The following is a 26,019-nucleotide window of genomic DNA, read 5'->3' on the forward strand; positions in this document are numbered from 1 at the left end:
TAGAGAGCTTTGTTATTTACCTGGCAATGAAGAATAACCTATTTTGACATACCTCACCTATACAATTTTCAATCTTAGAGAGCTTTGTTATTTACCTGGCAATGAAGAATAACCTATTTTGACATACCTCACCTATAAATTTTCAATCTTAGAGAGCTTTGTTATTTACCTGGCAATGAAGAATAACCTATTTTGACATACCTGTCATATACAGGTTTTCAATATCCTGTAAAATGGGATATCAGGTTATACACTAATTTATTTGACACCAGTGAAACATCATATGTGCCCATTATTTACATGTACTTTTATGCATCTACCAGATTCCCCAAAATTTTACATACAGATGGTTGATTACTGTATATACTCACAAGTCTAGTCCATCTGCAAAATACACAGACCCAGATCTGTCATCACCTAATGCCTTAGCAGATCAGGGTTTATGAATGCTGTTTGTTGACAGATTACTGCTAACAGACTGCATAGACCCAGATCTAGTGGTGCATAAAGTAGCATAAAGTAGCAGCAGATTTTAATCTATGCAGTTTGCAGTTGGAAAGTGAGTATGTTTATTTTTCCATACATATTCTAATTAGGACCACTGGGTGTTAATTTTCTATATATATTTCTAATTATGACAAACTGTGTGTTTATTTTTCCAAACACATTCTAGTTATGACATACTGGGTGTTTATTTTTCCATATATATTCTAATTATGACGTACTGGGTGTTTATTTTCCACACATATTCTAACTATGACATACTGCTTGTTTTTTCCTCGTACATATTCTAATTATGACATACTGGGTGTTTATTTTTCCATACATATTCTAATTATGGCATACTGGGTGTTTATTTTTCCATACATATTCTAATTATGACATACTGGGTGTTTATTTTTCCATACATATTCTAATTATGGCATACTGGGTGTTTATTTTTCCATACATATTCTAATTATGGCATAGTGTATTCAATTTTTTCCATACATATTCTAATTATGACATACTGAGTATTTATTTTTCCATACATATTCTAATTATGACAACCTGTACAACATACTGGTTATACACGTATTATCCAGATTTGATTGTTTTTAAAGCAAACTGAGTAAAAAAGTATTTTCTTGTTCCTGATTAAAAAATATTACCTGGCACCACTTGTATTTCATTTAATGAACAGTGTGGTTAATAGCACAAGACAAAGACAGAAATTTATTTCTAAGGGTACTATTTAATGGACAGTGCAGCTAGCAAACAGGCATAAGATCAGGTAGAACATTATTGCAAAGTTTACTAATTAAATGTGTGGATAACATTCAAGCAAGAGACAAGGTAGAACTTTATCTTCAAGTGTACTATTTAAGAGTGTGGCTTACATTCAGGCATGAGACAACTTAGAACTTTATCACTTGGTGTACTTTCTGATGAACAGAGTGGCTAACAATCAAGCATGGGACAAGGCAGAACGTTATCTATAAATGTACTATTTGATGAATAGTATAGCTAACATTCAAGCATGAAACAATGTAGAACATTATCTTGTAGCATTCTTTTGATAAATAGTATGGCTAACATTCAACCACAAGGTAAGGTAAAACTGTATTTCTATATGCATTTTTTTAATGAACAGTGTGGCTAATATTCAAGCAAGAGACACAGTAAAACTGTCTCTAAGTGTATCTTTTGAAGAATTGTTTGGCTAACATTCAAGAACGAGACAAGGAAGAACATTATCTCTAAGTGTACATTTTGATGAATAGTTTGGCTAACATTCAAGAATGAGACAAGGGAGAACATTATCTCTAAGTGTACATTTTGATGAATAGTTTGGCTAACATTCAAGAATGAGACAAGGGAGAACATTATCTCTAAGTGTACATTTTGATGAATAGTTTGGCTAACATTCAAGAATGAGACAAGGGAGAACATTATCTCTAAGTGTACATTTTGATGAATAGTTTGGCTAACATTCAAGAATGAGACAAGGGAGAACATTATCTCTAAGTGTACATTTTGATGAATAGTTTGGCTAACATTCAAGAATGAGACAAGGGAGAACATTATCTCTAAGTGTACATTTTGATGAATAGTTTGGCTAACATTCAAGAATGAAACAATGTATTGGTAGTAGTTTATTTCTAGGAAAATCAATCTTGGTGAATGTCCTATATGACTTGGACAGTACTGATAAATGAATAAGCATTAATGTCAACATGACTTTCCTTTCACGAGGAATAGTGATAACACTATTTTCAAGATGGCTGCCACAGTAGCCACACTAGCTGTCCAAGCAGCTCATTTTTCATCTAGGACCAACTCAAGATTAATGGCAATCCTCCAAGTAGTTTAGGAGGAGTAGCAGTAACAAACTTGTGCTAACAGATGGATGGACAATGGATGATAAAAAGGAAAAAAATGAACACCACTGACCTTGGTTTTTAATGAGTTTCTGCATGAGTGAAAAGCATCCCAAATATCTGAGTTGGTAGTATGATCAGATTCATTACACTGGTTTAATGAATATTCATAGGCATCCAGCAAATTGTTACAAATGAATATTCATAGGCATCCAGCAAATTGTTACAAATGAATATTCATAGGCATCCAGCAAATTGTTACAAAGGAATATTCATAGGCACCTATGCAAATTGTTACGAATGAATATTCACAGGCACCCAGCAAATTGTTACAAAGGAATATTCATAGGCATCCAGCAAATTGTTACAAAGGAATATTCATAGGCATCCAGCAAATTGTTACAAAGGAATATTCATAGGCACCTATGCAAATTGTTACGAATGAATATTCACAGGCACCCAGCAAATTGTTACAAATGAATATTCACAGGCATCTAGCAAATTATTATGAATGAATATTCACAGCACCCAGCAAATTGTTACAAATTGCTACAAATGAATATTCACAGGTACCTAGCAAATTGATGCAGATGAATATTCACAGGCATCTAGCAAATTATTACAAAGTGCTGTGATCACTTGACTACACTGACTGACAATGGACATTACATAAAATTTATTGTTTAGATTTGAATTTGGCTTTGTTTTGATTTATCAAGTGATGTCAATGATTTTAAAGCTTGCACATATGAATTTTTTCACAGCGTAAATGATTGTATTATGAAAAATTAGCATGAAAACATAAAATCAGTCAACAAAATCTATGTACTGTAAGGAATACAAAGTCCTTACTGACTGATGAGAAATATCTACACCTTCTTATATTCTTAGCAATTTTTTATATGTCGATGTTCTAGGAAAGCAATTATTACAGAGACTGATCAATATGATGAGGCAATTGTTTCTGAGATATTTTGTAACTTTTGTTCCAGAAATAATTTACTATTAGTTGATGACAATTATTTTCACTGATGTGATAAATCTAAACTTGTAGCGAGATCATGAGATTATAATCAACTTTTCAGTCATACGAGAAGCTTTCTAGCAAGCCGAATGGTAACTTAGCGACTGGAGCAAGACACTGTTCCAATGGTCAAGACACTGTCCACATGGGTTCTATTGGGTATGAGATAAATATGCATTGCATCATACACGCTTAATTCATAACTAGTCCCATTAGAAGAATGGACCGCTCTGGTGGCCTAGTGGTAGGAGCATCCCCTTTGGATGTGAGAAGTCATTCTGAACCCCGGCCGAGTCATACCAAAGACTTATAAAAATGGTACTAACAGCTGCCTCACCAGGCACTCAGCATTAAGAGGTTAGTGTTAGGACTGGTTTGTCTGATGTCAGGATAATGTAACTGGGTGGGACATCATGCTACATGTCTGCGGCATGATGCCCCAGTGCTAGACATCACTTTAAACTGTCACAATGCAGACATTGTAGCAATATGACTGAAAAATTGTTAAAGCTATGTTAAAAATCCAAATCACACACACACACACATTAGAAGAATGGACAGAATGCATTTCATGCGAGGCCTGCAGAGCTAATCAAGGTAATTACTGATGTATGACCTGTACTTCTAACACATGCAGTTACTCTGAAGTTTCTGAAGACCTGTGTCTTTCACCCAGTAAACTCAGGCTTCTAGGAGTTGGCAATGATAACAGCTTCTGAAGCTGATTTTAAAATCAATGATTGAAAATAAAAAGATCTTTTATTAAGTCATTAAAGTATCTCTACTTTGATATTCATAGAACAAAATGCACTTGTTTTTGGTTTATTTTTTATGTCAATGTCTCAACATTTCACTGTCAAGATCACAGTCTGAATTTATTTTCCACAATCACTACTGGAGACTAAAAAAAGATTAGTATAGGTGAGGTATGTAATCGTTGTTTATACTTGGGTTTAAATGATAATATTTCAATAAATACATGTAAAAGAAATTATAGCGCCATTCTTCCATTTCAATTAGATTATGAAGGATATTTTTATAGCAATGTATAAAATCTAAATGAAACTGTATATTAAATAAATTACTCAAAAGTTTAAGCAAAACTGTAGTCAACAATGGTTTTGAAAGAACCTAACAACAATTGATACTGATATAATTCTGGTAAATTTAAAATAATTTATGTCAATGAAGTCTATAAAAAAGATAAGTACAGTCTACTATGCACCCAAATATTTGAAGACAATCTACTTCTTGTTGCTTCATCTCGTCTTTAAAATTATGACTGAATTCTTTCTCAAATTCTTTCTGACAACACTTTTTTGGGGATAATTTTACAATGAAATCAAAAAGACCCATCAATCATAATTTTAACATCGTTACATATTTTCCTGAAATAAATTAGCACATTTACAGCATAAAATTGTGAAATTTATGAACAGGTACTAAAATATTCTTGTTCTCACTATAAAACTATTGTTGGGAGCTGTAAATATGCACAATTTTCAAGGTGAAGTTGCCTTGTACTAGGTACATTAAAATCAAGGTTAAGGAATGATGTATGTGTTTTATGATAATGCATGTGTCATGTGAAATTATATTATAATCAGTCATAAGAAAAACTATAATTATATAATAAAAAGAAATATGAACCCATTATAAAGCGATCAATTACCATACTCATAAAAGGGCCTGTGTAACAATGAGGCACCTCAAAATGATGCACCATTTCATTTATATGGAATTAGGTTTCAGATTTACTTCTCATGCGAAACGTTTGCAAAATTGAATACTTGCAAAAGTTGTGATTTCACATTAGTCTAAAACAAAATTTCCTGACTGAATTTTTCATGATTATGCACCAACCATGCTGAAGTGTGTAACTAATGCCTATATATCTGAAAAAAGTATAGTAATATATATTTGATCAAATGTCATCAATATGCTTGAAAAATTGATGACCTGGATTTCATGTATTTTAACTTTCTTATGCTACTGAGAAATTTGGCAACACTTTATTGGACATCTTCGTCAGCCAAGGTTCCAATAACCATATCTACACCCTGGCATATCAAGCATCCAATCAAAATTAAGTTGTTCAAATTTGAACAGTGTTCCTATGTGACCAAGACAAGGCAAGCACAAAACTTGAATGGACTGATAAATAAGCACTTTTCTAGTGTCTGTCCCTGTTAGCACAAATACCTTTCATTCAAACAGACCTGTAATTGCTTCCCTCTGGTACATAGCCATATTTTCGTTGTTAAACATACATAGTATCCCTTTCAGGTCAAATGGCACCGCCTTTTCTGCCAATGTACAATGCACCATGCCATTGGTTAGTTGGCATTACATACTAAGGGAGGCAACACATGAAATCCAATAGATGTCGTTAGGACAAAGCACCAACATAGCAATTCAATCTGCCAAGGTGTAGATAGGGTTTTTGGAACCTTGGCCTGCGAAGATGTTTATTGGACTGAAGCTGCATTGTCATCAAGTGAGCAACTATTGCATATACTCATGTGCAAGTCAAGTCCAGCTGCTGATCAGGGACTATGTTGTTTGTTCAACTGAATACTCCATAAAAACTGTATAAACTTGGATCTGTATTATGCAATGGCAAATCTGGTTCAGTCAGACTCAACTTATAAGTGTGCATCTATGGTACATGGAAATGTTCTCTACATCGTAATGTTCTCTTTCAGATTATCTATAAATGGATTCTTGAACACAAAATAAAAGAAATGGCTCAATGGAGATTTATCTTTGCAGGGATTTGTTTTGGGATTTGGGCCATGCTTTTCAAGGTATAGTACTGAGAAAGCTGCAGTTGTCTGCATGCAACATTTGGGAAATAGTGATAACAAGACACAGTTTTTACTGCAGCTGAACATCCAGCAATTATCAAGAAACATTTCCACTGTGACATATGATTAAAAAAAATGATGTGATTTTCCCAGGAAACATGTTTGTAAGATACACAATAAAAGTACTGGTCACCTGCATGCTGGTGATGAATTATACAACTTGTACCTTGGTCAAATGGATATTAAAAACAAGACTTTATAACAAAGTTCATTTTAAACATGTATGTACATACACATGATTAACTTCTGTGTGATCTGTGTTAACACAAATATGAAATATATAAAACCCTTGATTTTTCTGTTTGGTATACCAAAGTTTAAATTTCTGAGCAAAAGGTTCATCAACGAGAAATCATGATGTATGCACACTTTGTACAGCCCTGTGGTAATGTTTACAGCAGCTCACAAAATATTTTATGTGTGAAGTGCAAGTGTCCAAAACCAAGAGGGTGTGACATTGACACCTAAAGTAATGGAGCTGAATACACACACTGGCAATATACTGGTTACTTTTTATGCCATAATGAAAAATCAAATCCTAAGACATACAATAAAAACAACAATGAGAACACCGAGCCTTGTTTCTCCAAATTACCATGCATGCTCAGTTATAAGTGAAATCTAACTGCAAAATGCAATGTCCCAGCTTTGTCATTGCACAATACTCTTGAAGATCTGAGTCTGTGCAGTTTTGTTAGGATTAATCAGCAGAACAAACAATTTAGACCCCGATCCAGTGGATCAGGGTCTATGTTGTTTTCAGTAGATCCCGACTTAGCTGTGACTATATATGATATCAAGTTGCATTTCTGTAAAACACGAGTTAAAAAAGGCATACAAAGTATTCCTTTCAATGGATCTATAGTCTAACGAGGGGTCTTGTTTCAAAGTTTAAATGTCATAAAGTGAAGCTGCCAAGCTTCAGAAGTTATAAGTGAATAAGCCAATCTGAAAGTACAAATTAAAATTGGAAAAAGTCTATGGATGAAATAAAAATGAAAAACTAAAACAAGGAAATCTACTCACTTCTTCCTTCCAAATAGGTTTTTTATTGAGTCTTTAAAGGCAGACTTTTTCTTTATTTTGGAGATGTCTTCTGTTGACTTAGACACATTAGATTGATTGGGCACTGTTAATCCAGGACCAGAGTCCTTTTTCCTGACAGGAATTTTTGTATCCTTCAGATTTCCCTTGGATGGGCTAAGAGATCTATCTGCAGATCCTTTGTTTGGACTCTGAGACCGCCTTGCTCTAGAGGCATTTGTGATCTCATTTGTTTCCCTAAGAAGACTAGGCATCTGATTCTCAATTTCAACAGGCTTCTCATGTAGGTGGGGACTTAGTGCTCGTCTTGATGAGGCCCCAGTCTCTGCCCCAATTGAATTCCCATTCATGTTTTGCAATGAATTATTTGCCTTACCCTGAGTGATAGGAATTTTAACAGGGCCAACAGGCTGGCTCATTTTACCCAAACGGGTTGGACTTGTGGTTCTTTGAAGTTCTGCAAAGTTGACAGATGGCTTGATCACACTCTGTCCTGATGTTTTGTTATTGGCCATATCTTTGGTTTCAAAGTCTCTCTTCCCAGAGTCTTTAGTTTCCTCCAACTTCTTTAGATTACTTATTCCCTGATTACCTGAGGATTCACCTGGCTTGGAAAAAGACACCAGTGATAACTGTTTCTTGTGGAAATGTCCATTCTGTGTGACACCTTCCTCAATATCATTAACCTCACTTACAAAAATGGAATCATCTGAGTCTGCCTTACTTTTCTTTTGACCTTTTGAACTTTGACCCTCACTCTCTTTCCTGTGATTTGCACTTGTCTGACCTTCAGAAAAAGTCATCTGCTTAGTAAATGCAGCATTGTTATCACCATTTCTATCATCATTACCAATCATCTCTAAGTTTATAATATCAATTCCATCCTTATCAAATACTCGATTTGGTGTTGAGCTTCTTTGCACCCCATGACTCATTTTACCTTCCACACTGGAATCTCTTCCAGGGCTGACAGCACTTATAAATCTTCTGTTCTGAAAATACTCTATCAGATTTTGTGTTTGTGTATTGTGCTTGTCATCCCCCCCTGACTTTGGTACTGACAGGGCTTTTTGGACACTATCTGATACTCCAGGGGTGCCAGTCGAGAAGTTAGGCCCATGTCGATCCTTAGGCATCAGACTACCCCAGTCTTGTTTAGCAGACTTCACTGCAGACCTGTCCTCTTTTAAATCTGAAGATTCAGGCACTATTTGATGAGTTTGGCTCGCTGAAACACTTGAAACCTTCAGAAATTTGTTGTCTGTTGTTGGTTTACTCTCTGTCCTCCTGTAGGATTGACTACCATCAAGTATGGCTTGAGCTCGATTGTCCGATTTCTCTAGGAAATCATTGGTGTCTGGGACGTTTCCAGACTGTTTTAGGCTATTTGCTGAATTCCCATGGTGATTATTTTCTTTAAAATGTGAATGAGACACAGAAATTGTTTCATGAGTGTCTATATTGTTATCATTTCCTTTTTCATGCTGGGTATCCATGAATGGATGATTTTCTCTGTCCTTGCTCCATTTATCGCTAGAGGGAGATTCTGTTTCTTCTTGTTTGGTAATATCAGTAACCTGTTTTAACTCAATATCCTGATCTCCAGTGTGTTCTCCAGTGTGTTCAACCCTGGCATTATTTCTGTCTTTTTCCTGTGTCTGTTTGCTGGAGGCATTACCTGAATGTATTAAGGGGCTGACTCTCCCCTTAACATTGCTTTTGGGGCCCGGATTAGTCAGAATTTGAGCCAGAGAGGTTGCAAGGTGTTCCTGAGATGATCCCTTGGGCTGCTTGTCAAGATCTACCCCAGCCACATAGCTGGGTGAATTCTGTCGCCACCTGGGCACCATAATTTTGGGCCTATGTGGAACATTCATCACGTTCATTGCTGGTATCTGTTTATACTCATCTGTCTCATCCTCTTCTTCTGCATCATTGTCATCATCACCATAAATTCCATAATCCTCCATAGACTGAGTTTTTGGAACATGATGTCCTCTTTTACCAGAGTAATTTCTCAAATATGAACCATCCCCATTGTCATCTTCATGAATCCCGTCACTTCCGTGATACAGAATCTTCTCTTTGGCTGCCAAGAATTGTTTGTGACTAGACCTTCCTCTTCCCTGCACCGGATGCTCTTCTTGGTTACTATCCTCCCTTGACTCAGTGGTGTATGCACCAAGATACTTGGGCACAGACATATAGAAATCACTTTTTCTTCTGTCGTGGGAAGAAGACTGCCTCGGTGTCAAAGCATTCTGGTAGGATAGAAGTTCTATAATCTTTTGTTGCCTCTCAAAGTCAGCCCCTGTGAATTCCACTGCTGAAGCAGGCCTCTGATGGCCTCTTCCAGAACCACCTTCTCTTAAATGCACATGTCCATCAGGAAAGTTTCTGTTTCGTGTATAAGATAAGATCTGAGGGGTTAAGGGACGCATATGACTTGAGTGTGGACCCATTTTCTGACCATCAGATCTCTTTTTGAGCTTTGCTTTCTCAGACCTGTCAAAGGGCAAATGTAGCTTTGTTTGAGAGGAATATAATTTTTTATTTGGATTGGAAAACATATATGGAGAGTTTCTTCCAGTATCGAAAACAATCAAAGGCTGGGACAGGTTAGGCTGACTGCCATAGGCCAGGTGATGTGGCCTCGGTTGAACAAGATTTGATTCCTTCCTGTATATATGCTCAGCATCCAATGCCTGCTGTCGTTCCTTCAATGTCTGCTGGAGGTATCTGAAATTACAATGTCATAATCACAATCTCTTACACACTGTGAAAGCAACACACTTTTTTAGCACTTCAAAGTCAAATTTGCAGCAAGGTATGATGAACTGGTTAATATTGCATTATTATAATGCCATGGTGTTCAGTGTATCATAGTTCAACAGGGGATGTTATTAAAAATGATTCTTAGACAAAATTTTCCTAATTTTTCAAACTGAGGATCTAAAAGTTAGTTTTATGTAATATGTATTTCACTAAATAAACTTGTACGCAAAATTATTTACAGTCCTTGACTCTTCTTTAACAGGACTGTTAATGCTCAAATTTTAAAAGTGTATACTTTTTTATTTACTACAGTTATAGGGTATACTTACTCACATCTTGAATCTAACTGCAAACATCAAAGATCCTGATATGCTGTCCCATAATGTACCTGCAGATCAGGGTCTATGTTATTTGTTCTACTGATTGCTTTTAACTGCAAAGACCCTGATCTGCCAGTGCATTATGTGATGGCAGATCTTGGTCTATGCAGTTTTTATTTGGACATAAAAATATAAGAGAATCTATCAAGTTAATAAGACTTCATCATCTAATAAATCATCTGGCAGATTGCACTCAGAGGTTCAACTTCTCACATGTCAACATTTGTTTTCAGATATAATTAAAGTTATAACATGGAGACAACAGAGCTCTTGTGTAATTCAGTGTAATTCATGATAATTCATTGTAATTCAATGTTATTAAACTGAACAACTTTCAATATATTCAATCTCTGAAGGTATATATCAGTAGATATTTGATGAAGAAAATGATTTAGCATTGCTAATGGAACTGCAATCAACCAATCAACCTGCCTGTAGTATTACAACAGTTACAGTGGTGATGAAAACTACTGTAAATTAACTTTAGATTTATCATCTACTTAATTCATTAACTATATATTTAATTCCATACTTCTAGGTTAACATTTTAATAATTGAAACAACAAATTCTTGCACATGATTTTTATCATTATTGGAGACTAGAGTTGGAATGAGTACTGAACATAAAGAATTTTGCCCCCCTCCCATGCTCTCTCCACCATTAAATTTCTTCTGCTAAATTCTGACACACTAACCCATCCAATCCTCTTTACAGACGTTTTTTTTAACTCTCTTGTGCCTAAAGTATGCAAGTCTGTTCTACTGTTCAATAATCAGCATTACCAGAGATGTGTGAGACTTTTCTGGATGACAATTCTGAGAATTCTGAAAACAAAGCCAACTGAACATATTCATAGAAACACCCAGTATTAGAGTAATAAAGAATGCTTACTGGGAAGGTTGATCAACATGCTGAAAATATAGATTGCACAAAATGTATATTGTTCTTCATGTTTTAATTTATATTAAGAATTTCAGTCAAAATCTATCTACAAGTTGGATCACCCACATTTATGTCATATGATCTAGAATTTATGTCATGTGATCTAGACAAATGACAAGGATTTCAGATCACTATGAGTAATCACATAGATCTTTGACATTGTTTTTTATCAGAAAGGAACATTTCTGTCCATTTATCTTTATTTTCAATATAATTTATATGTTAGTACCATATATACTTACTTTTAAGTTGGGTCAAGCTGCAAAGAAAGCAGACCCTGCTCTGCCATTTCATTTTGCATCAGCAGATCAGGTCCTATGTTGTTTGTTCTACTGATTACTCCTAATGAACTGCACAGACATAGATCTACTGGCACATTATGTGACGACAGATCTGGGTCTATGCAGTTTGCAGATGGAGTGAGTACATATAGTAGTTGCTGTCAATTTTTATATTTTCTTTGTCACTTTTGTCAGTAATCAAACTTGTAAAAAGGTCAGTTGGTATCCAGTGATTTATCATTGTTCATTAGGTCTTTGCTTTGTAGCAACTATAAAACAAAAGAAAACTGGGCAACATCAAAAATAGTGAATTCTGTTACTTGTTCCCAATAACCAAGCATTATAGTCTGCTCTAAGCATAGTGATAATACACATCAAGTACCATATATACTCACTTATTAGTCGGGTCTAATTGCAAACACACTGCATAGACCCAGATCAGAATGTATATTATGTGACCACAGATCTATGTCTATGCAGTTTGCAGTTAGATCTGACTTATATCTGTTATTTAATTACTTGTCTTTTTGTATATATTTTTTTTTTGCTTCTGAAACTGCAAATGCATTAAAACCACCAGGAAGGGTAATTAGATTTCTATTACCTCTGTCCGACTAAAAGTTAAGTCCTTGGAAGTACTGGTAAGTTTATGTTTTTATGATGAGATCAAAACAGTATTGATACTGATTTTAATAATGGAAACTCAGTATCATGCCATATGCACAAAATTACTAGAAACAATGAAAACAATGATCCGCTTCCCCACAAAACACTATATGCGTATATCTACTTGATTGAAGGTATACAGCTTATACTGCTATTTGCAAACTGTATTTTGTCAGTTTATTTGACTATGTGGACAATAAGCTAAAAGGGCACTAATGTACTTTTCTTGCTTCCTTAAGTAACCTATAAGACAAGGTTTCCCATTGATCTGCAGTGAACAATGCCTTAATAATCAACCTCCCCTTGCACAAAATCAACAGCCATGTCCTTTAATGATTCAGAGAGTACAAGGTGTATTTGATGTATGTTTCTGATTCAATTCAAGTTAAAAGTTAGTAATTACATTTAATTTTTTAATTAAACCTGAGTTTCTTGAGTTTTTATGCAAAAAGTACAAAACAATGAATTTGTTATTAACCAAACATTGATATTACAATCATCCAGAAAAACACATCCATTTCATTGCTGGTTAATTCCCAATTTGGTTTACCAGAAGCTGAATCATTTTAGTGCAAAAATTAAATTCAATACAGACAAGCCTTTGAGATAGTTTGATACCAATTATATTTTGTAATGACTAAAACCTTAAGGAAATAAATCTCAAGTGTCTTGAAAAAATTTCAATATACATCCTTATAATTGCCATACGTTAGTGCTGAGTGACAATCCTTGGATATAAATCCAAGGGACTGAATATCTCATTATCACAGCTCATTTCTTCACAAGATAAACTAACAGTTCAAAACAATCCATACCAGAACAACTAAAATCGCTTGCTATCATAAAACCCTATTCCTTTCCACTGCATATTGCAACAACATATCCCCCAGTACCTAACCCCACCCCTGTCCAGTCAATAAACAAGTGGTCACAATACGAAATTCATCATATGTAGAAGATATAGCTACCTGCTTGGATATCATACATAAAGTATGGTTACAACATATATAAAAATGTTTTCTTAACAGCAATGTTTGCATATTTAACTTCTAACCCTGCCTAGGAACCACAAAGGTGTGAGATAAGACTGACACCCCTCTCACAGATGATCACCACAGATTCATCAGAAAACCATGTAGAAAAACACTTGCTGTGTTAAACAAACATGTTTCATGTTAACTTATCAAAAAGATTGATACTTATTTTCCAAACAATGTTAAAAATAACCAAGAAAACAGGAGTAAAAGATCTGGAAGAAATGAGTGCCCCCATGTATAATAAATATGTAAAACTGTGTCTTCTATTTGCAATTGATGTTCTGAAATTAAGTTGACAATAAGAAACATTATAACTGGCCAAGATAAACTGTGATAATACATAAATTAAGAGTGTCACCAACAAATGTCACAATAAAAATGGTAACTCTACTTGTCTCTACTGAAACTCAGTTAAGTTTTCCTTGTGTGGTAGGCAGTCACTATTTAAAATCATAATTTAAACAACATCTTATGTTTAATAAACCAAATGACCAATTGGATGTGTTTAATTAAATATTTTAATGGAATTTTAGAACAAACTTTGCTTTCCTATCCTCCCTTCTTGCATTTTGCAACCTTCCCTACTTAGGGATGAAGATTAGACCCCCTCCACCTTCCTGCATAATTAGGAACTTGCATTTTAAACAGTCTGAAAGATATTAACCTCTGGTTGGAGGTAGGTGACAGGTGGCCCCTTAGAACATCCTCCCCATTGGACTGTATGCCACTATCCTTGGTGGTGGAGGCTGGATTAGCCTCAATGCTGCTGCTGCCACTTGACTGGGACCGTATTGAATTACCCAACTCTTGAGATCTACAGCAAAATTTAAGTTCAAATTAATCAAATGTGTGTAAACTAAACTCAACACTGAAATCATCAATTCTTCTTAAGATCTAGTTAGGAGCTCAACAAAATAAACTTTTCATGTCTAAATGTTTTGGAGAAATTGCCATTTGTTACCTACAAAAATTAAGAAACTGGGAAGAAATGAGGATTCTAATAAGGGTAACAAATATTGGAAAGAAATATAAATAATACTATAAAAAAAACCACATAAAAGTCCACTCTATTGGTTCATATAATGAAAAATGATAATATACATGTACTGGTCTTCTAAGGGGGAGATAAGAAGATTGCTCACCCAAGGCAAAGCAAGTTATACAAGGGCAAAGGGTGAAAAATATTTGTGTATATCTCCCAAACAAGGGCAATTAAATGGTTATTATACATAATCAAACATGATAGGGAAACACAACTGCATGAGAGAGCCATATTCGTGTGTCGGAGAAGCGAAGTTTTGTTCTCTGAGACATGACATTCTGTGTGCCAATCACTGGTATCATTACTTCTGTGAGGTATATAATAGAACTTGTTCACAAAGCATGGTTACTCCACCACACTGCCACACAACTGACCTAACCACAATGAGATGGACAGATCTATGGACATTGGTAGCACTACATGCAATATCCATCATAATGGGGCATATTTACGTTATGAATTTCCAAAGTAAATCACTTTCATAATAAAACTTCTTCATCATCACTAAAGCATTTCACATTGAAGCAGAATGTATCCTTGTTCACTGGACAAAATTTCTTACAAATTAATTCCATGGATGAAAGATATCACTAAGAGATCCTATACTATTTATGTACATTATTTTATGCTCATTTTTTTCTCTGTTAACTTTACATTGTCAGAATCGTTCAACATTTTATGATATTGCACACCTTCATATTGCACTCATGTGCATAAAGGAACTACTTTCTATTGTAAAAAAACAATGAACGCAGACGTCAGCATTTTTTATTTGTAAAAAAATCATGTACACTCGCGTAGTAGGCGCTTTACGTTTTGGTTGATGAAATTTGTTTCTGAATGAAGTAAAGCAAATGTTTCGTGGACTGCCACATAATAGCTGCATTGGCACATTCTGCAATTACTTTTTTGATGCTATGATTTGGATTTAGGCTAGCTATACAGTAGATGCCAGCAAGGGTCCTTACAAATAACATACAAGAGACAAGGCATAAGCTGGTAATAAGAATGGCCAAAAAAATATGCTAAAGTCTTACAGTTTTACATCCTGAATTTCCTCAGAATGTACTTTCTTAGTTCTGCAAATCTGAATTACATAAGCCATGTCATAGGTTTTCAATCTTGATTACACATTTCAAAATTGTACTGTAATTTCAAATATAAGTGCAATTACATCCTCCTTACTGCACTCAAAATGAAATAAGCATTAAATTCAAGTGTCTTTTTGATAATTGCAATTGAAAGACTTAACATTTTTCCCACATTATGATTTCAAACATTCAGTGACAGAAACAGAAACACATTTGCAGATGGCAACACGCTTCTCCCTCACTTCTTCAATCTGATGTATTTCATGTTTAATTGTCACATATAAATCCAGTCCATAATCACAAAATTTCGTAGAATCAACAAAAATACTAAAATCTATTCATTCCAGATCAAATGGAAAACTTGTTGTGATGCGCATTCATTCACAATATGACCCCAAATTTAGATTTTAAGTAGACAAAAATGCCATTTTCTTTCAAAACTAAAGTATAGCGCACAACCAAGTTCAAATTCATCTGGGCGGAGTTATGTGGGCATTAATAATGTTGTTGTTGTGTAATGATGAATCTGCGCTTGTGTATTTAGTTTGGAATACGGCATACATTCATTTACTTTGTTTCTTGTAGTGTATTTTGTTTATATAATTAAGCCTGAGGTAGAATAAGAAAATTAGCATATAATAAAAAGGTTACTAAGCATATAATAAAAAGGTTACTACATTTGTATGGGAAAATATGAACTCATTTTGTTGGATGGATATGCTGCACTCCCAAGTTCGTGCAGTATTACATCTGAAAAACTCCTTCATATTTTCCCATACAAATGCAGTAACCTATAATTACAATGTGCCTGTGATAGATCACAAGTCAGGTTTAATACAAGAGAGTACAAACGTAACCTAATAATAACATGGTACACCCATTGCATTGTTTTGATCACCATTACAGCATAACCTTACAAATCACCAAGCCTCAAAATTCTTGAATCATGCATTTATTAATATGGTCTGATTAAGCCTCAAATGCTTGAAGAATGAGGCACAAGATAATATGGCCTGATTAAATCCTCAGATGCTTGCAGAATGAGGCACAAGATGATATGGTCTGATTCAAGCCTCAGATGCTTGAAGAATGAGGCACAAGATAATATGGCCTGATTAAATCCTCAGATGCTTGCAGAATGAGGCACAAGATGATATGGTCTGATTCAAGCCTCATATGCTTGAAGAATGAGGCACAAGATAATATGGCCTGATTAAATCCTCAGATGCTTGAAGAATGAGACACAAGATAAGGTCTGATTAAAGCTATTGATAACAAGTGTGTCTGAAGCATTGAATATCTACATGATGTCTTAAGGATGGGAACATCAGGCTGTTTTTCAGTAATTAGAGCCTTTTCATGACATTTTGTTGAATACATTTAATAGCTGATTATACATATATCTGATCATTTAAGCAGAATGTATACTGTACACGCATTCGCTTATAAGCCATAATTAAAGTCAGTGATTTCTGGTCTGTTTGACTTAGTCATTTTACTATGTGTGATTTCTTATAATAAGGTAAACTGTGTCTTTTGATGGATTCAAAGTTAATGTTCATTGTATCCTGGTAATATTTAATGCAAGGTTAACTGTACGAATTAACAGATCAATGTAACATACTTGCTGGCCTATACGTCGATACTTTTTTCCTGAAAATCTGGGCTTCATCTTATATTCTGAATTGACTGATATATGGATTATCTCAATCAAATTGCTTTATTGTATGTCATATAATTTTGTATCTAAAAATTTTCCATAAGTACCAATGATGTTTAAAAATAATTATCATTTTGGGGAAGAGATCATGAAAAAAATATTGGGTCCTGACACTGAGAAGGATTTTATTATATTTATATGACCATCAGTATTAAATTTAAAACAAAACTGGAAAAAGCATTTTAGCATCAGTGATGCAATTTCCTTATTGCCATTAATCTGAAATAGCATCCTGTGATACTATTAATATTCATGAAACTGTAAGTTATTATAGTTTCATTCCACATAGAATCATGAATTTGATTCTATCTGTAAACTGTCAATTTTCAAGTCAGTGTCATTAAATGTAGCTAAAAGTACATAAATCATTTAAAATACACACTTGAAACAAATTTGGTACTTTTAATGATGCTAATCTGAAAATTTACTGATTGAATAAAATTTTAGATGCTGTGTGGAACAACGTGAAATAGACCAAGGTATTGATCTGGCCTTATACTCAGCATCAACCTGCATGTGTCAAGGATGAAAACATTTGCAAATCTGACTTATACTCTACATCAACTTATGAGGAAGCAAATATGGTCACAGAAAGAAATAACCCTTTTAATTCAAGGTTCCCTGTAAGAAAGAACCAATGTACAAAAAAACCCTGTCACCTGTGTGAGGGTCCATCCCCATCATTGTTACTGCCAATATTGAGGACCTGCATTGCATGTTCTAGCTCATCATTCATGTTCTTCAGGAAGAGCTTCAGCCGTGATAGAGCCATCTCCAGATAGTATCGGTCTGGGTGGTCTGCACTCGTCCACTTTAGCATACTCTGCATGAAATAATGTATGCATGCAACAATCTTTTGCATATGTATGCACAGTGTTTGGCAAAACTGGAGAGATTCTGATACAGAAAAGTTTAGACGTAAAGAACATCAGTTCTGAATATTTTCTGACAGAAGAGGAAGAAATGTTTTCTATGAAATTTATACTTGTTGCATTATTCACATTGAATGTCAGTTTTATGTGGCACAATTGTATGTCAAGTCTGCTGACAATGTCTATTCCAAAAAGGGAAACAGCTTTTACAAAGCAATAATTTTACAAAAATGCAGTATGATAAATACAGCTGATGGACCATTAGACTTCAAAGTTGTGAAAACAAAAGAAAGCAGGGTTGTTTGAACGACTACAGGGCTTATGAAACAGATGATCTTTACTGTAAAGCTTACCTTGATAAGGAGAGAGTATTTGGGAACCTGGTGAAGTGGTGCCAGCAACAGGGTCAACACTGGGGAGGTTGCCATGCAGGTACTCTGAAAATGTAATATGAGTAACGACTTGCTGAAGTAAATGTAAATCATGCTAGTACTGAATATGGAATGCTGTGGTCTATTTTGTGGTTTCATAACAACATACCACAAATGCAAAGTGAAAACTTCATTGATTTTTTATGATATGATGAATATCTAAAAGATGATGATAATGTGTTATATCTGAATAGTTAATTGAAACAAGTACCATGGTACGACTTAATAGTTATCATGGGTTCAAGGTTTTGAAGCAAGTACCATGGTACAACTTATTTGATGGCATGGGTTCAAGGTTTTGAAGCAAGTAACAGTACAACTTATTTGATGGCATGGATTCAAGTTTTCTGAAGCAATTACCACAGAACAACTTACCTGATGGCATGGGTTCAAGGTTTTTAAACAAGTACCATGGCACAACTTTCTTGATGGCATGGGTTCAAGATTTTGAAGCCAGTATGATAGTAGAACTTACCTGATGGCAAGGGTTCAAGGTTTTTAAACAAGTACCATGGCACAACTTACTTGATAGCATGGGTTCAAGATTTTGAAGCGAGTAACAGTACAACTTATTTGATGGCATGGGTTCAATGTTTTTGAAGCGTTCAAGATTTTGAAGCGAGTAACAGTACAACTTATTTGATGACATGGGTTCAATGTTTTTGAAGCAAGTACCATAGTACCATAGTACAACTTACTTGATGGCATGGATTCAATGTGTTTTTGAAGCTGGTACCATAGTACAATGTACTTGATGGCATCGGTTCAAGTTTTTTAAACAAATACCATGGTACAACTTACTTAACGGCATGGGTGCAAGATTTTGAAGCAAGTAATATAGTACAACTTACTTGATGGCATGGGTTCAAGGTTTTTAAACAAATACCATGGTACAACTTACTTGATGGCATTGGTTCAAGATTTTGAAGCAAGTACTATCGTACAACTTACCTGATGGCATGGGTTCAAGATTTTGAAGCAAGTACTATCATACAACTTACCTGATGGCATGGGTTCAAGATTTTGAAGCAAGTACTATCGTACAACTTACTTGATGGCATTGGTTCAAGATTTTGAAGCAAGTACTATCGTACAACTTACCTGATGGCATTGGTTCAAGATTTTGAAGCAAGTACTATCGTACAACTTACTTGATGGCATGGGTTCAAGGTTTTTAAACAAGTACCATGGCACAGCTTACTTGATGGCATGGGTTCAAGATTTTGAAGCAAGTAACAGTACAACTTATTTGATGGCATGGGTTCAAGTTTTCTGAAGCAATTATCAGAGAACAACTTACTTGATGGAATGGGTTCAAGGTTTTTGAAGCCAGTACCATAGTACAACTTATCTGATGGCATGGATTGAATGTTTTTGAAGTCAGTACCATAGTACAGCTCACCTGATGGCATCGATTCAAGGTTTTTGAAGCAAGTCCCATAGTACAACTTAATGGCATGGATTCAAGGTTTTTAAACAAGTACCAATGTACAACTTACTTGATGGCATGGGTTCAAGATTTTGAAGCAAGTAATATCGTACAACTTACTTGATGGCATGGGTTCAAGGTTTTCAAACAAGTACCATGGTACAACTTACTTGATGGCATTGGTTCAAGATTTTGAAGCAAGTACAGTACAACTTATTTGATGGCATGGGTTCAAGTTTTCTGAAGCAATTATCATAGAACAACTTACTTGATGGCATGGGTTCAAGGTTTTTAAACAAATACCATGGCACAACTTACTTGATGGCATGGGTTCAAGATTTTGAAACAAGTACCATAATACAACTTATGTGATGACATGGGTTCAAGGATTCTGAAGCCAGTACCATAGTACAGCTTATCTGATGGCATGGATTGAATGTTTTTTTAAGTCAGTACCATAGTACAGCTCACCTGATGGCATCAATTCAAGTTTTCTGAAGCAATTACCATAGAACAACTTACTTGATGGCATGGGTTCAAGGTTTTTAAACAAGTACCATGGTACAACTTACTTGATGGCACGGGTTCAAGGTTTTTGAAGCCAGTACCATAGTACATCTTATCTGATGGCATGGATTGAATGTTTTTGAAGTCAGTACCATAGTACAGCTCACTTGATGGCATTGATTCAAGGTTTTTGAAGCAAGTCCCATAGTACAACTTAATGGCATGGATTCAAGGTTTTGAAGCAAGGATCATAGTACAACTTACTCAATAACATTGGTTAAAAGTTGGGAAATACTTTCAAATGTACAGAAATTCTTTAGGATGGTATGATTGTTCATACATCCTATCAAAGTCACAGAAGTAAGTCAGGAATACCTTAGACGAATAGCTTTTGTTAATGTGAATGCACCTTGTGAATCAATCCTATTTAAAAATTGTCAACCAGGTGAGCAAAATTTAAATCTATACTGAACAGGTCAGATTTCAATAAAAATAAAACTTAAGAGGCATTTAGGTGGAAAGGTTCACAGAGATCCTAACTGACTAAATCAACACCAATGATGGTCTGCTTCATGTCTATAATTGTACAGACATCATTGTTATCAGTTATTGATCCTGTTAATGTTATTACTTGTATTTTTGAATGCTTTTTTTCTTTTAACTATATCACTGATGAACAATTAAAGGAAAATAGTAATTTTGATTGACTATCTTATTTACCACTTTTACAACTAATCCATTTTAAAATGTGAAGGATCTGAATCACTCCTGGTTAGTCTGATTTCCAAATTCTTTGTGAAGTTATAAAGTCAATAACAGAAAGAAAGAACCTTGATATGAATAATCAGTGATGCTGCTAATAAATCCTTAACTGATGAATAATAATAATGAATACAGCTGTCCTTCGACTATCTGAAACTCATTTTTGGTTCAGTTCAATCAATATCTTGTCCTCTAAACATGTCTTGCAGCAAAAAAAGCTTGAACACCAAAACTTCTTTTTATCTGAACAAGTCTTAAATTCCTTCTTGGAATTCAGATAATCAAATTCTCCTGTAAAAAACAATAATTTGTCATGACTGCATGTGCTATTTTCCTAAAATTAAGAAAAAAAAGATTGACGAAACAAAACATACAATACAAGAACAATCATTGGAAAAATGCTGATACCAGATTTATTCAGAGACAATCACTTTTGAGATACTATATGTAATTGTTAGTAAGATGAGATCAAATGCAAAAAACAAAGACCCTGATCTGCTGCTGCATAAATTGCTGGCAGATGAGGGTCTATATTGTCTGTTTATGTGATTTCTCATAATAAACTGCACAGAACCAGATCTGCTGATGCATTATGCAAAGGCAGATCTGGGTCTATGTGGTTTGCAGTTGGATTCTATTTGTGTATCAATAGTCTACTACTGCTTTTACGATATTACTTTTTCCTTTCTGCAAGCTGAGCATAGCACATAGTATTTTATTGTAATATTTTTTCAGCTCTCAGGGTGTTGTCATCAAAAAAGACATTCACTAGTACGAAGGCTGATAGTATACAGTCTTCATCAACACACACTGTTCTGATTCAGCTTGCACTGATTTCATTAATCATTTGACTGGGTGTTGTCAAGATCAGATTGCACACATTTCAAGTGCCACAAACATTAGTACACTGTATGTGATTATATGAGAGAACCCATCTGCTAAAGCTATGTTTTTATATATGCTTGACTAAGTATCAAGAAATGTTTATGTATCACTCTTACCTACTTTATTCCCATCAACCTATAGAAGACTGCTTCACCAACTAAATGCCACATTTTACTGTCTGAATGTACAGGCCACACTTTTGTATCTTCATGCTACTAATTTTAATATTTTCAGTTCATGGACTGGTGCTTAGATAAATGTAGATTTTTTGGGAGGGGGATAAAGCAACTTTAATTTATACAATAAAGCAACTTTAATTTATACAACAATTAGCTGCTATTACTGCATTGATATATCTTTATCTGGTGCTAGTCCCCAGTCCAAGGATATTATCTCATCCATAAAGAAAGCAAGAAGATTCCAGTCTGTTAACTTTGTCCACTGCTGACAACTGGAATATCATCCTTCTTTGACTTGGACCCAGACTGCAGGACATCAGTGCAGGAAGAGAGGATCTGACTGTGCAATTGTGCAATAATAGCAGGTAAATGTTAAATGTTATGTAGCTAAAGTCAGTTTCACCCCACCCCACCCCACCCCCAAAAACTATGTTTTAATAGCAGTAATAAATTCAACAGAGTTCTTGTTTACCCTAAGTGTTAGCCATGCACAAAGATTGGATACTACAAATGGTGGAGAACTCAATTTACTGTGCAGAAACCATTTTTCCTACAGTCTTGGTGACCCTGATCTTTAAGCTTTTGACCTCACATTCAACAGGGTTCTTACCTACCCCAAATGCAAGCCAGCTGCAAAACTTGATAACTGTATATGGCGTACAACTGGAGTTATTATGCAGAAACCAAACTGGTAATAGATGGACAGATAGGTGGACAGACATAACAACATGCTTCACCTTATAGCAAGTGTAAGATAATTTCTGTATTCCACATCAGTGCATATTATGCATTCTATTACACTCATCTCTGCTTTGCTTGTGAGACAAAAAACTTGAACTTTGTCAAGTATGGATGTACCTGCATGATCTCCCTGAAATGAGTAGACTGCGTAAACCATCTGTTCATGCTGTTGATAATTGTAGGGAAGTCGCTGATATACAACCTGTACAAAGCTAGCCCAGAGTCACTCTGCAATGATAGTAAAGCACAAGTACTCTGTAAAATCATTTATATTTTATCAAATGTCTACGTATATAATATAGTACTCTCTTTGTCAGGAAATTCTAATTTCAATGACCGGTGCAAAACTCAAAAGTAGCATATAGGCTGACATGTATAAAGATTCTGCATATGGTGATACTGAATTTGTAAATTTGCACAAATTAATAATATTATTGCTAAGTTAAAACTTACCCATTAATTGCGTGCTTATTCTCTTCAAGCAGAACATCTTAAATACGCTAGTGAAAAGTTGTGTGTGCTCCTTATGCATTGTTTTAACAGTATGCTGATGGATCACTTTATTTGTTGTGCCTAGACAAATTCTAATATCAATAATCAAGTAAAAACCCAGTGATGCAGTTTACAATTTTTTTTTTATCAACTGACTGTTATAACCACTGCTTGTTTCCCTTCAAGTCATTAAATAATGTTCATAATGGTAGTACAGTTTATGTACATACTATTCATAATGATAGTACAGTTTATGTACATACTGTTCATCATGATAGTACAGTTTATGTACATACTGTTCATCATGATAGTACAGTTTATGTATATTTCTTAGATGCTAAGAAGGCTTCTGATAGAATAAGATAACTGGAACCCGTACAGAAAGCTAACTGATAGAAATGTTCCACTATATGTTGTTATTTTTCTTTTAATTGGTACAATACAAATTCCGTCTACAGGGGTTTAAATATGATGCATGACTTTCCATGCAACCAAGGTGTTTGGCAAGGAGGTGTTTGATCCCCTTCTCTATTTCAAGTATATACCGATGGCATTAATTGTAATTTGAGTAGGTCTTATACTGGATACAACATTGTCAGTTTATTTACAAATAACTTCAGTTTTGCTGATATGTCTGTTTTTAGCCTATATATTGGAGGATTATGAAAATTATTAGAAATATGTTAGCATTTTTCTTTAGCAAATGATAATGAAAACAACATTAAAAAGACTAGGTATGTGTTTCAAACCACAGTATATGAAAACAAATGTCCACACCTGAGATGAAACTGTGCATGAGGAAAGTTGATGCTTTTAAAAATGATATACCAAGTTGTTAGGTATGATTCTAAGCACCTCTAATATTATAGCCATCAGTCTTTGCAATGTTTCAGCTTTCAGGTGATTTCTTGAGAATGTGATAATGCTTTTCCTCTTTTTTTCCAACCACTGTGGAATCTTTGCTCGAAGTTTCACTCTCTATATGATGCTGGTCTCTGTGTTTAGAATTTACTAGCTTGTTCACCAGAGTCATTATATCTGTGGCAGTTGTTAATGCTTTCATGATTTGCACCTAATACTGGGATAAAGAAATTAGAAATCCATTGTTCGATCTCTACCTCTTAGCAAAACTTCACTGCCTATACAAATGATAAATATCATATGATTGGAAGCAGATGCTTACATGAATTGCTGAGAACACAAATTTTCCTTTTAGTTAAAAATGTTAATAAATTAAGTGTGGAAGTTATCTCAGCATGTTATATGAATTTGTTGCAGATTTACCAAGTTAGCTGCAAGCCAATCCGATTCCTAACTTCCAAACCAGGAAATATTATGGAATATACTGAGTATAATACTATTTCTAGACTATTACTAACTTTGCCATATTTTGGATTAGGAGAATGGAGTTTAACAGATAATTTGATCATAGCAACCAATGCAACTTAAAAAAATAACTTGATGGATTTTGTTAATTTGTACAAAAGCAGTAACTGAGGAATTGAATGACTGGTTGGCACATACAACTCAGAATAAAAGTAAAACAATGTGCATTGTTCCCTTTTTGGTGCCACTTTTGTAGCATGAACTCCTTTTCCTTGGGGACCTGGTGTATGTCTGCATAAATCCTACAAGGGCACATCCTGGCTGAAACACTGTTACACTGTTATGACTGCATCTGCTGCTTTTGATCACTTAATACTAGTTTCACTTGAATGACTGAAGTTCATTACTGTGTCTTATCAAGTGCAATTATTTAGCAGAGCTGTTATGTAACCAGCAAACAAAAGAAGTAAAACCAAAAATGTTATATGTGACCACTTTCATGTCATGGTCACTAATAGATTACACAATGAAAACATTTGAACAGTAGATGTATACAGTTCTCCCTTGTTATAAAGAGATAGTCAGGGTCCATAACTGCAAACCATGTTATACACCAAAATGCATTATATCAAGAAATGTGATATGTATGAAACCATGATATATTGAGAACACTAATAAAGCAAACAGTGGTATTGTGGGTACAATCAAATTTTTTTTTTAAATCACTGTGTTTTGAGAAAGAAAATGAAGATATGTGACTAAGTTTTACTTCATTTTCTTTCAACCCTTGTTGTTACATACTGTTGTGATTTTGGTCATGGGGTCCACTGTAGTACTGTTATATCCAGAATCACATTATAACAAGGCATGTTATAACAGGGGAAAGCTGTAGTATACATGCAAACAGCAATATGTCAATGGATAAAGAAATGTTATGTCTAAACAATGGGAAACATTTAAGAAAACTTCCATATACCTGCTGTAATAAAGTTTTTTATGGTTCTTTTTACCATTTCTATTATAAATTACTGAAGAAAAATCCAGAAGGTGTGATACATTATTGCAGAGAAAGCATCATAAGTACAATGCAAAACAAATGCAAAATACAGTTACCAATAACGCAAAATATAGTTGTTATTAATAATGCAAAATATAGTTAGTAATA

At 34.6% G+C, this 26,019-nt stretch overlaps 1 protein-coding gene across 6 annotated transcripts in view; it reads right to left on the reverse strand.

The window, feature by feature from the left end:
• Positions 1-26,019, reverse strand: part of LOC149805357 (uncharacterized) — a 133,506-nt gene that overhangs the window by 21,043 nt on the left and 86,444 nt on the right. For all 6 annotated transcript variants that reach the window (XM_089949657.1, XM_089949637.1, XM_089949644.1 and 3 more), the window contains exons 9-13: positions 23,154-23,264; positions 18,456-18,539; positions 17,890-18,053; positions 14,042-14,191; positions 7,278-10,034 (exon numbers count right to left, since the gene is read on the reverse strand). In XM_089949657.1, the coding sequence (XP_089805783.1) occupies positions 7,278-10,034; positions 14,042-14,191; positions 17,890-18,053; positions 18,456-18,539; positions 23,154-23,264 (3,266 nt within the window). The remainder of the gene's footprint in view (positions 1-7,277; positions 10,035-14,041; positions 14,192-17,889; positions 18,054-18,455; positions 18,540-23,153; positions 23,265-26,019) is intronic.

Source organism: Sinohyriopsis cumingii, chromosome 2 (assembly GCF_028554795.1).
Source record: "Sinohyriopsis cumingii isolate HCF-2022 chromosome 2, ASM2855479v2, whole genome shotgun sequence".
NCBI lineage: Eukaryota > Metazoa > Mollusca > Bivalvia > Unionida > Unionidae > Sinohyriopsis > Sinohyriopsis cumingii.